Raw genomic sequence first — 13,090 nt, forward strand, 5'->3', positions numbered from 1 at the left:
ACAATATATTGTAATAATTAATGTACATATACATTTGTATCATATCAGAACCGCACATGTTAGTACAGGCCTTGAAAGTCTTTGTCAAGAGTAGTATGAAATCAATATAAAATCACCAGGTCCGTCTTTATTTCATAAACGCACAAGACCTGTCCAACCAAAATTGAAAATGGCCTTGATGACGCAGTATGTCTGCACATCCATAGCTAGTTTCTTTTGAGAATGCATGTAAATATATACAAATGTTCTCAGACTTCAGCTTGGTGAATCACTGTTCATGCTAAGATTTCCAACTAATATGTTACACAATCAGCATATCTATTCAGTTCTTGAGAAAACACATTTAATTTAAACAATAGTAATTGATTTAATCGTGAATCGACAAGGTAAATAAAAAACATGTCTTGTATATACTTGTACATGTAATTGAACACGTGAATTGGCAAGTCACATGAATAATCTGCAATGTATACAGTACCTGTTGGAGTTATGCCCTTTCACATGTTGCTAATATCCACGGTACAACTGCAAGTCCATGAGGAAATAAATATAATGATATTATAGGTAAAAACAGGTCCCATGTTCTCAACTTGATATTCTAAAATGTAGGAATGAGTTAGGAGGTATTTTTGGGTGTTTGTCTGTTTGAAGGAATGTTTCTAGATGTTTTGGGGGTATTTTGGGGTGTTTGAGGGGGTGTTTTTAGGGTATTTTGGGGTGTTTGAGGGTATGTTTTTAGGTGTTTTTAGGGTATTTTGGAGTGTTTGAGGGTATGTTTTTAGGTGTTTTGTGGGTATTTTGAAGTGTTTGAGGGCATGTTTTCAGGTGTTTGAGGGTATGTTTTAGGGTGTTTGAGGGTATGTTTTAGGGTGTTTGAGGGTATGTTTTCAGGTGTTTGAGGGTATGTTTTAGGGTGTTTGAGGGTATGTTTTCAGGTGTTTGAGGGTATGTTTTAGGGTGTTTGAGGGTATGTTTTCAGGTGTTTGAGGGTATGTTTTAGGGTGTTTGAGGGTATGTTTTCAGGTGTTTGAGGGTATGTTTTCAGGTGTTTGAGGGTATGTTTTAGGGTGTTTGAGGGTATGTTTTCAGGTGTTTGAGGGTATGTTTTAGGGTGTTTGAGGGTATGTTTTCAGGTGTTTTCAGGTGTTTTGAGTGGTGTCTTTGGGTATTTTAACAGTGTATGAAAGTGTAGCGGGAGATGTTATCGAATACGGCAGAACGATTTACCCAAAAACACCCAAAAACTACCCCAAAACACCCCAAAACTACCCAAAACACCTTAAAACATCTCACAACATCAACACATTATATGAAAACATCATTAGAAATTGATATGTATAAGTAAATATATTTGATCTAATTTTATTTTTAACCTAGTTTTACGACTTTTATATATGTTGAAAAGGTTATGCAATGAGATTTTATATTTTTCAATTCATTATTTATTTTTACTAAATTTCCTCTTGTAATTACACTAGTTATTTATGTATATTACCGGTTCAAGTTCAGTTGTGGCATATTATGTAATTAATAAAGATGATATCAACTTGATACGTATAGTTCTTTTTTATTTCCACGTGGTTGGTTTTGTATGACTGTTTGTAAGAGTTATCTCCCTCGCCATTAAACACTACTCGCCGATAAGTCAACAAAAGAAGGTATCAATAGCTGTATTTGATATGTTAACATATACATATCAATTTCTAATGATGTTTTCATGTAATGTGTTGATGTTGTGAGATGTTTTAATCGTTCCTCCCATCGTATATGTACTGACAGGTTAAGCTGACAGGGTTAAGCTTAACGATAACTATATGTCATGTCTATATGTTGTATCTGTACTACGTGTACCTGTGTCACCTTGACCTAATTTGCTAGTCCTCTGTTCACGTGTGCTGTCTCTGGTCGATGTTTTTGTCGTGCATTGTTCGTAGTGGCTTGCTTTTTCGTCAGTGTCTGTTGTGCCTGTGTGCCCCTGTGAATCCTCTGTTGTGATTGGTCCTTATAGTTTTGTATTGATAAATGTGGGATAAATTCAGGGTGGTATATCATATACTGGGCAGTCTGATGGATTAGTTTCCTGTGTGCTGTCACGTCTTCCTCGCCAGTACTAATGTAGCGTTAGGGTATGTAGGGTCTTGGGTGGGTAGTATTAGTCGGGATGTTGGGTTTAGTGAGGTCGTACAGGTATGGGGGTTGGTTTTAGGTTAGGATGTTAGATATAGCTAGGCCTATGCTGTTGTGTGTTTCTATGTGATTTCATGTTATAAATGTTTATGTCATCATTAATAAAGTGTGTCAGAAAATACTGGAATGTTGTTTACATGAATTGTAATGTATGTCAGGACTCAAACTTTTTATATCCAATGGGCCAACACTAAGACATTTTACATAGACTGACCAGGTTTTCTATAGCCTCTGGCCATCGGACCACCTTTACTTTCGAACACTAGTACTGTTTTAAGGTAAATCGTCATGCCGGATCATTATAGGCTCTGTAGTACATTGTATGGTGACCTTTGTGTACAGGTGCTCTGAAGAGACTGAACATGATCACGCAGGTACAACATGTCACTCCTCTACATAACAATAAACATGTGCTATCTTATCAATAATTCAATACTCTATGTAATTGCTACATACTAAAAGTATTCCTTTCATCCCACATATAAAATGGTCTGCAACACATGGTGATATCGTAAAAATGACTCCTTGGTCGATTAGACTAGATCAACATTCAAGGTTTTTATTGATTTGTATTTATATTCCAGAAGTCAATGGTGAAGTTGTTTTAAAGCATTTTAAGATTTCATCATTTCCACATTGCAAAACGATTGCCATTTTTGCAATATAACGATACTTACGAAATTTTGAAACTTTTTGGTGGACTTCGATAAAAACACGCCGGTAGCCGAACAACATCTGTAATTTCAACCGGATAACAATACCCACTGTGTTAAAAACATAGTGCTATAGATTTTTATTTAAAATTATACTTCCAAACAACATCTAACTATTTCATCAATTCATTTCGTGTATGCAAATACAAATATTATATTGTAACTTTATTAAGATTATCCTGTATTATTTTTAATATCAATAAGCTCATGCGGAGTAATATAGATAAGTATTTCCAACATGGCTGCCAAGGAAAGGACGTGGACGTCTCAGCTGAATATAATCTCCTTAACCATAGCAACAGAAACAACTTTACGATAACCAAACTACTGGAAACAATAGAATGACACAATACAAACAGGTTCAGATTGCCGAAGGGAAGGGGACCATTCTAATTTATCTTCAGTGTTGTGAGTATAATCGTTAACATATGATTTCCGTACATAATTGACGAAAGTGAAAGTAGATTAGTAATTTTTTTCTGTGCATACTGTACTATTATTTCTACAGACGTGACTTTGCAAAATATACTTTGATATATCTTAGTTGAGTACTTTATAAAATTTTTATATTTTTAATTTTCTGTCATGATAATTGTCAAACATCAAGTTAAAAAAAATAATAAAAGAAAATAAAACAAACAAACAAACAAAACTGTGAATAAATCACATCATGCTGCAATCTTTCTCAGTAATCATCAGTTATGTAGGCGAATTGTTAACAGGACAACCACCATCTTTTGGGTAGGTTTGGGTTTCGTCCTTCTCCAGTGTCAAAATTGAGGCCACGTGGTGTTACTTTAATTGCATGATATTGACAACCATTAAAATTTTTTATTTAATTAAAGAAACTTTATTTAATGTTGTAAATGATATAACATCTAAATATTAGCTCAGTGGAGCTATCATTATGACAATTATTGCAACATCAAAATTCATTCCTTTAATTACTCACAGCTATATATTATTATATGATCTCTTGAATGATCATGAATTTGCCTTTCATTCTCCTGGAATCAAAATTTAGATCACTATTTTGATCAATACATTTCCGTGGTCCTTGTTCTACCAACTTTGTTTATCATCAGATAGTTCTGTTATTTCAAACTCTAACAACTAATGAACAGTTTAATAGCAGAGACGCTGCTAATTTCAATTTGGAATTGTCATTTTAATGATATATGCTATGTGTTTGTTGCTATTGCTGTTTAAAGTGTAATTGAACAAGCTGAAGTATGGTAAATATCAATGTTAATTAGTATTTGTCATATGATTTCTTTCAGATTTTGTAACCATAGCAACTATTTTGGGAACAGGTATTCTGGGTAAGTTCCCTTTATTGTTGCACTTTTAAAATGTTGTCAGGCCATCTGACCAAAAGTCATTAAAATGTGTTTCCTCCGTCATTGTGTGCCATGTGCTGTACAAAAACTTTCCAAATTCAAAAATTCTTCTGAAGTACTTCGTTCTGCTAGTAGATTTCAGCTCAACTTTGCCTGAGATGATCCTGAGATGGTTCTGATGAAGTGTTCTTATTTTTTGGGGTCGATCTGAAATCCAAGATGGCCAATGATGGCTGCCATCTTGAAAATTGAACTTCAAACTTCTATAATTCCACTAGTCAGTGATGGGATTCAGCTCAAACTTGCCTGAAATGATCCTGAGATGGTCTTAACCACTGAAGTGTTATTATTTTTCAGATTGATCCAAATTCCGACATGGATGCTAGAGTGATCATTAGTTTTTAAAAAGAGCACACATCTTAATCTTCTTCTTAAGATGCACAAATAAGATTTAGATGAATAAAAGTCTACTAGGAATGATTCCAAATGGAGTTCTGACCAATTAAGTGTTATAATTATAGTTTTGTTACAACATACAGTATTACTTAATTGTTCTAAGTAACATAATAATGAGCTACTGAGTATGTGTATAGTACTGGTACAGTAATAGGAAGGAGTACTGATAATAAAACCAAAATCCACGGCACTGAATCCTTAATAGGAAGGAGTAAAATGAAAAAATACCCTGCCCATACTGGGGCTCAAACTAGCGAGCTCTCACTCTCCAGGCAAACATCCTACCACTCAGTAGACTAAAGGGAATGTCTCGCTAGCCTGAGCTATTAAGATGACCTTTTACTCTCCACTTTTACACTCCAATAGTACGACCTCGCTGGGTCTTTTAATTCATTGGCCTAGGCCTCTTCTTGTTTCTGTTTAGAACTTGTATATATTCTACTAAATTTTTCTTATACATAAATGATGTCATTGATGAGATATTAACTTTTGAGTTGATGAATGTAATTGAAATTAAAAGTATATAAATGTATCAACCTTGAAAATTATGTAATAAAAAAAAATAAGTTGGGTATTGGATATTATCTACTGATAAATACATTTGACACAATAGGACTTCCAGTGACGCTGAACGAGGCCGGTCTCTACCCATTTCTTATCTCCTTCCTTATCGGGGCATGTATGCAGGTGAGTGATGAGTTGATAATAAATAGTTTAAGCATCGATTGGTTGATATGGTGTTTTGTATATTGTCAAATTCAGAGATGACAGCTGAAATTATCAAAAAGTATTTTGATATGTTCCATTTTGAATTTTGTGGTAAGATTACATGACAGTGTTGACTATTTCACACCTTTTAGCTGTCAACTAACATGTCAGTTTACTTGGGCACTTGTTTTGCCATCAGAAATCACACGCATTTGTATGCTAAAATCTTGGATATAGATTTGGTTTAAAATGCTGATTAAAGTTTCGGCTAATGTTTGTTTCGAAGATTATTGTGTTTATAACATCAAACGAAAACATATGTAGTCAGTAAACAAATGATTTTTGTCATTACTAATTAGCTGGAGTATCTCGTTCCAGGCGGTGTTGATTTACTTCTTCACGGAACTGTTACAGTTGGCTCACGCCACACAACAACAGATCGGCAAGGTATGTAGGTATATAATACATATGTATTTCAACCTGGTAAAGCACCAGCTGTTTTCACCATCATGTTACTATTAAATACTCTCTGAGTCCTTTTAACCAACTATGTTGTTCAGCTTCAGGGAACTTTCCGTTGTTTCATGGAGAAGTTTGAATAGTTCTGACATCTTATAACCTTTTTAGCTCGTCTCTTCGAAGAAGAGTGAGAGCTTATGTTGTCACTCCGGCGTCGGCGTTGGTTTTCCAAATGTTAAATTTTTGGTGCAAGTGTTGAAAGGCATAGTAATTTATGGTAATATGGTCCCTGTGGGGGTCAAACTATCCCCTGCCGGAGTTAAACTAAAAGATTTTTTGGAAAAAAAACAGATTTTTGAAAATTTTTGCGTGAAGTTTTTGGTGCAAGTGTTGAAAGGTATTAATACATCACTTTATAATTGTACTATGGTGCTGATAATTGGTAATAGACTCCCTCTTGGGTTAAACTATCCCCTGCCGGAGTTAAACTAAAAGATTTTTTTGGGAAAAAACCAGAATTTTCAAATTTTTGGACTTAGAATAATTCTGCGTTAAGTTTTTGGTGCAAGTGTTAAGAGGTTTTAATACATCACTTTATAATTGTACTAGGGTGCTGATATTTGGCAATAGAGTCCCTATGGAGTAAGGCAATCCCTTCCTGGAGTAAAACTTTAGAAAAAAATTGGATTTTTTCTTTTTAAATCTGTGTTTTTTTGTTTTTGTTTTTAAATCTTTGGACTTTGTGTTAAGTTTATATTGTGAGTGTTGAAAGGCATAGTAATACATGGTATTAGGTTCCCTGTGGGGGTTAAACTATCCCTTGCCGGAGTTAAACTGAAATATTTTTTTGGGGAAAAAACACATTTAAAAAAAAAAGGTGCAAATGTTGAAAGCTATTTAACACATCACTTTATGATTGTACTAGGGTGCTGATATTTGATAAAAGAGTCCCTATGGAGTTACACTATCCCTTCTTGGGGTGAAACTGAAAATAAAACAATGTGAAAATGCTCACAATAGACAATTTATACCGATCCACATTTTTCAAGGGAGACAACTCTCATCAGGATAATATTTTGTCAAAAAATTGAAGAAATATGTCCAAAAGCAATTACATTTGTATTTAATATATTCATTTAATCTACAACAGCATAGCTTGTCTCCCGAATGTTTGTCAATAAATAATTTATATATATATAAATTTGTATGGTTTTGAAAATTGCATGAATTCACAAAGCATAATCTGATCAAGTAAACAATATAAATATTATTAATGCAATTTGTGAAACCATTCCAATTAATATATTTTAATTATTTATTGACAAACATTTGCGAGACGAGCTATGCTGTTCTCCATTGCAGCTCTTGTTTTTATTGGATTGGTAATTATAATACATTTACTAGGTATTTTGTTTGACATATTATAATGTACATCATGTAATGGACTACATGTCATTTAATGCAAGGTATACATTAAAAAACATTTTAAGAATGCATGTATTACTACATGTACCCTCAAATAAAATAATAAGCAATTAAGGTTGTACGAATCGTGATTCTGTTACAGGAGGAGTTAGTTCCCTTGAATGACCTAACGGATGATGCTGGTTACCTAGCCTCTGATGAGGACCAAGAAAGTGGTGAGATTTTATAACATATTACTAGCATTACATTGTAGTAGCATCATTTCACAAAAAAAGGCATAGGCAGCTCAGGTAATATTTATATATACATGTAGGTGAACAGGTTGACTTTATAGACAGGTTTCTTATGTACAGTTTGTAGACATTAGGATTACCTATATTTGTTACATGTTTGCAAAAATCTTTACAGATACCATCTTAAATTATTAACACGGATATATTCCTTTAATATTTGTTCAGGTGAAAGTTAACTATTATACCATTAAATTCTGTAGTTGTAGCCGTCACGAGGTAACTTCATGGTACATTGTACTTTATAAATAATGTACAGTCTGTGTATCATGCCTTCACACAATGTCAGATTTGAATTAACTTCCTACACTTTCAGAATCTCCTGGCTGCTGACGGAAAGCTCCTTGATATTTGACTGTGTGGTCTCCAAGTACAAATTAGTTAACATGAGTTATTTCCCCGTTTATGTTGATATGTTCTGTTTACTAACAACTTCGTTATTAACCTGATTTAATGTTTCTCTTGTATGGATGAGTACTTCATCATATATGTGTTATTACTGTATAACTATTATTATGATGTAGTATTATTAGTGTCATATGAAGTCTATCAGTTATTTACAATGATCACTTCTAGGCTCAATGAAATTTGCTCACACACAGTAAATATTCCTATGGTTAAATCTCCTGATTAATGCTATTGTTTTATTTGATTATTGCCCTCCATCAAATCAGTATTCGTTTGTTATCTGGTTTCAGTCAGTCTGTCGTATGTCTGCCTGACCATAAGCAATCCTTGTTATCAATATTTCTTCAGAAGAATCTGGAAGATTTTCCTCAAATTTCAAAATAGGTTCACATGTTGAAGTTGTGCAGAATTCAAATTGGAGACTGATTGGAAAAAAAACATATCAATAGCTGAATGGTGGCTATTTTGAATTTTAACTGTTCAAAATTGTTATCACTTTTAAGAAGGAGTTTTCTCAAATTTTATAGGCAGGTTTCTCTTGGTCCCTAGTTGTGAATGATCAGTATTGAGACTAGAAGGAAGATAAAGTGATGACATGTGACCATTTTGAATTTTGACAGTTGAAGTTTGTTATCACTATTTCTCAGAAAATTCATAGATCGATCTTTCTAAAAAAATTAGGTGGTTCTTTGTGCATGGTGAATTTTTAGACTGAGCAGAATTCAGACAAAATGACCATTTTGAATTTTGACAGTTGAAAGTCTCAGGAAATTCTACATGGATCTTTCACTAATCTAAGATGTTCCCCTTATTAAAAAAATAAAGAAGAAGAGAAAAATAGAGAAAAGATCAGACCTACATAGACCCCAAAAAAATCATTCAATGGTGGAAACCAATATTCCTCTGGAATCTCTCGTTTATTCAGATTTGTTATGACCATCTTATAATGGATGTTTGCCCAAATATTTAATAAACATAAAGATATTGTAAAGATGAACAATGCATTAATCAATATTTTTTTAAGTCAGTTTTTATGAAAAAAAAATAATGTAAACAAGATTATGTTTAATTGCAGTGTAGATTATATTTAATTGCAGTTTTGAATAAAAAGAATTCTTAGCTGAATGTGATATTATTTTATTCAAGCAAAATTAATTTACCAACATATCAACATAATTTCATACACGTTTGATAGAATATATCAATATGTTTATCAGTGTATCTTTAGAATATACTTATATAACTATCCTTATTCTATAACAAGATTCACTAATCTTATAAAACATTTAATTGTACCTAATTGTAGATGATGAAGATGATAAAATTATTGAGAGGAAATCTACAAAGAGGCAGAAAGGTGCCCTGTCATCTGAGGACGGTGTGAGGCCCCCTAATCTTCACCTCCTTGGGGAACTGTTTCTGGGCTGTGGTTGGAGGCAGATGTTTGACATAATCCTTGTCCTACAGTTGTAAGTGGTGACTGATGTTTGATATTATCCTGGTCCTACAGTTGTAAGTGGACACCAATGTTTGATATTATCCTGGTCCTACAGTTGTAAGTGGACACCAATGTTTGATATTATCCTGGTCCTACAGTTGTAAGTGGACACCAATGTTTGATATTATCCTGGTCCTACAGTTGTAAGTGGAGACCGATGTTTGATATTATCCTGGTCCTACAGTTGTAAGTGGACACCAATGTTTGATATTATCCTGGTCCTACAGTTGTAAGTGGACACCAATGTTTGATATTATCCTGGTCCTACAGTTGTAAGTGGACACCAATGTTTGATATTATCCTGGTCCTACAGTTGTAAGTGGACACCAATGTTTGATATTATCCTGGTCCTACAGTTGTAAGTGGAGACCGATGTTTGATATTATCCTGGTCCTACAGTTGTAAGTGGTGACCGATGTTTGATATTATCCTGGTCCTACAATTGTAAGTGGAGACCGATGTTTGATATTATCCTTGTCCTACAGTTGTAAGTGGAGACCGATGTTTGACATAATCCTTGTCCTACAGTTGTAAGTGGAGACGGATGTTTGATATTATCCTGGTCCTACAGTTGTAAGTGGAGACCGATGTTTGATATTATCCTGGTCCTACAGTTGTAAGTGGAGACCGATGTTTGATATTATCCTGGTCCTACAGTTGTAAGTGGAGGCCGATGTTTGATATTATCCTTGTCCTACAGTTGTAAGTGGTGACCGACGTTTGATATTATCCTGGTCCTACAGTTGTAAGTGGAGACCGATGTTTGATATTATCCTTGTCCTACAGTTGTAAGTGGAGACCGATGTTTGACATAATCCTTGTCTTACACTTGTTAGTGGAGACCGATGTTTGACATAATCCTTGTCCTACAGTTGTAAGTGGAGACCGATGTTTGATATTATCCAGGTCCTACAGTTGTAAGTGGTAACTGATGTTTGATATTATCCAGGTCCTACAGTTGTAAGTGGTGACAGATGTTTGATATTATCCTGGTCCTACAGTTGTAAGTGGTGACCGATGTTTGATATTATCCTGGTCCTACAGTTGTAAGTGGAGACCGATGTTTGATATTATCCTGGTCCTACAGTTGTAAGTGGTGACAGATGTTTGATATTATCCTGGTCCTACAGTTGTAAGTGGAGACCGATGTTTGATATTATCCAGGTCCTACAGTTGTAAGTGGTGACCGATGTTTGATATTATCCTGGTCCTACAGTTGTAAGTGGAGACGGATGTTTGATATTATCCTTGTCCTACAGTTGTAAGTGGAGACCGATGTTTGACATAATCCTTGTCCTACAGTTGTAAGTGGAGACGGATGTTTGACATTATCCTGGTCCTACAGTTGTAAGTGGAGACCGATGTTTGATATTATCCTGGTCCTACAGTTGTAAGTGGGGACAGATGTTTGATATTATCCTGGTCCTACAGTTGTAAGTGGGGACCGATGTTTGATATTATCCTGGTCCTACAGTTGTAAGTGGTGACAGATGTTTGATATTATCCTGGTCCTACAGTTGTAAGTGGTGACCCATGTTTGATATTATCCTGGTCCTACAGTTGTAAGTGGTGACCGATGTTTGATATTATCCTTGTCCTACAGTTGTAAGTGGAGACCGATGTTTGACATTATCCTGATCCTACAGTTGTAAGTGGAGACCGATGTTTGATATAATCCTTGTCCTACAGTTGTAAGTGGTGACCAATGTTTGATATTATCCTTGTCCTACAGTTGTAAGTGGAGACCGATGTTTGATATAATCCTGGTCCTACAGTTGTAAGTGGAGACCGATGTTTGACATAATCCTTGTCCTACAGTTGTAAGTGGAGACCGATGTTTGACATAATCCTTGTCCTACAGTTGTAAGTGGAGACGGATGTTTGATATTATCCTGGTCCTACAGTTGTAAGTGGAGACCGATGTTTGATATTATCCTGGTCCTACAGTTGTAAGTGGAGACCGATGTTTGATATTATCCTGGTCCTACAGTTGTAAGTGGAGACCGATGTTTGATATTATCCTTGTCCTACAGTTGTAAGTGGTGACCGACGTTTGATATTATCCTGGTCCTACAGTTGTAAGTGGAGACCGATGTTTGATATTATCCTGGTCCTACAGTTGTAAGTGGAGACCGATGTTTGACATAATCCTTGTCTTACACTTGTTAGTGGTGACCGATGTTTGATATTATCCTGGTCCTACAGTTGTAAGTGGTGACCGATGTTTGATATTATCCTGGTCCTACAGTTGTAAGTGGAGACCGATGTTTGATATTATCCTGGTCCTACAGTTGTAAGTGGTGACCGATGTTTGACATAATCCTTGTCCTACAGTTGTAAGTGGTGACCGATGTTTGATATTATCCTGGTCCTACAGTTGTAAGTGGTGACCGATGTTTGATATTATCCTGGTCCTACAGTTGTAAGTGGAGACCGATGTTTGATATTATCCTTGTCCTACAGGTGTAAGTGGTGACCAATGTTTGATATTATCCTGGTCCTACAGTTGTAAGTGGAGACCGATGTTTGACATAATCCTTGTCTTACACTTGTTAGTGGTGACCGATGTTTGATATTATCCTGGTCCTACAGTTGTAAGACGAGACCGATGTTTGATATTATCCTTGTCCTACAGTTGTAAGTGGAGACCGATGTTTGATATTATCCTGGTCCTACAGTTGTAAGTGGACACCAATGTTTGATATTATCCTGGTCCTACAGTTGTAAGTGGAGACCGATGTTTGATATTATCCTGGTCCTACAGTTGTAAGTGGTGACCGATGTTTGATATTATCCTGGTCCTACAGTTGTAAGTGGACACCCATGTTTGATATTATCCTGGTCCTACAGTTGTAAGTGGAGACCGATGTTTGATATTATCCTGGTCCTACAGTTGTAAGTGGACACCAATGTTTGATATTATCCTGGTCCTACAGTTGTAAGTGGGGACCGATGTTTGATATTATCCTTGTCCTACAGTTGTAAGTGGAGACCAATGTTTGGCATTATCTTGTGTTTCTTATTAGAGTATCTGATACCGATGTTGAGAGATCTCCTCTAACCGTTGTTAACAGATTTCTTTGAAACTTGTAGCTAGTGTTTTCCAGACCCATATATGATTTGACTATTTTTGTTATTATTTTACTGTTTATAATACTTCAGTATTTTAATATTGTCAATCTTGTCTGTAGAACACATTCATTAAATCTTATCGATTATGAGACAGTAACATGTTTTTTTGGCATGTGACAGTCAAATATTGTTCCGACCAACTTTACCCTATAAATATAATTGGGCCTTGTTTACGGTTAGGTTAATACTTTTTCCTATTACAAAAAGATTCATTCAGGGCTAAATGATAATTTATATTGAGAATACACCTGGATGATCTCCCTTTGTTTCCTCAGCATTGCTCTCTTGATCAGCTATGCGTTGGCTGGAAGTGAGGCGTATGCAGAGCTGATAGGTGTGGAGTAAGTATATAAAGTATTCATCACAATTAAGTGTGGAGTAAGTATATAAAGTGTACATCACAATTAAGTGTGGAGTAAGTATATAAAGTATACATCACAATTAAGTGTGGAGTAAGTATATAAAGTGTACATC

The 13,090-nt window shown here is 35.1% G+C and overlaps 1 protein-coding gene across 1 annotated transcript in view; it reads left to right on the top strand.

Moving 5' to 3' along the window:
* Positions 1 to 3,155: 3,155 nt before the first annotated feature.
* LOC117342579 overlaps positions 3,156 to 13,090 on the top strand; it is a 31,522-nt gene continuing 21,587 nt past the window's right edge. Inside the window, exons 1-7 of the mRNA XM_033904770.1 lie at positions 3,156 to 3,308; positions 4,181 to 4,222; positions 5,310 to 5,383; positions 5,783 to 5,851; positions 7,431 to 7,515; positions 9,293 to 9,455; positions 12,892 to 12,957. Of these exons, the coding sequence (XP_033760661.1) occupies positions 3,242 to 3,308; positions 4,181 to 4,222; positions 5,310 to 5,383; positions 5,783 to 5,851; positions 7,431 to 7,515; positions 9,293 to 9,455; positions 12,892 to 12,957 (566 nt within the window). The 5' untranslated portion in view covers positions 3,156 to 3,241. The remainder of the gene's footprint in view (positions 3,309 to 4,180; positions 4,223 to 5,309; positions 5,384 to 5,782; positions 5,852 to 7,430; positions 7,516 to 9,292; positions 9,456 to 12,891; positions 12,958 to 13,090) is intronic.

This window comes from Pecten maximus, chromosome 14, assembly GCF_902652985.1.
Source record: "Pecten maximus chromosome 14, xPecMax1.1, whole genome shotgun sequence".
NCBI classification, from domain to species: Eukaryota; Metazoa; Mollusca; class Bivalvia; order Pectinida; family Pectinidae; genus Pecten; species Pecten maximus.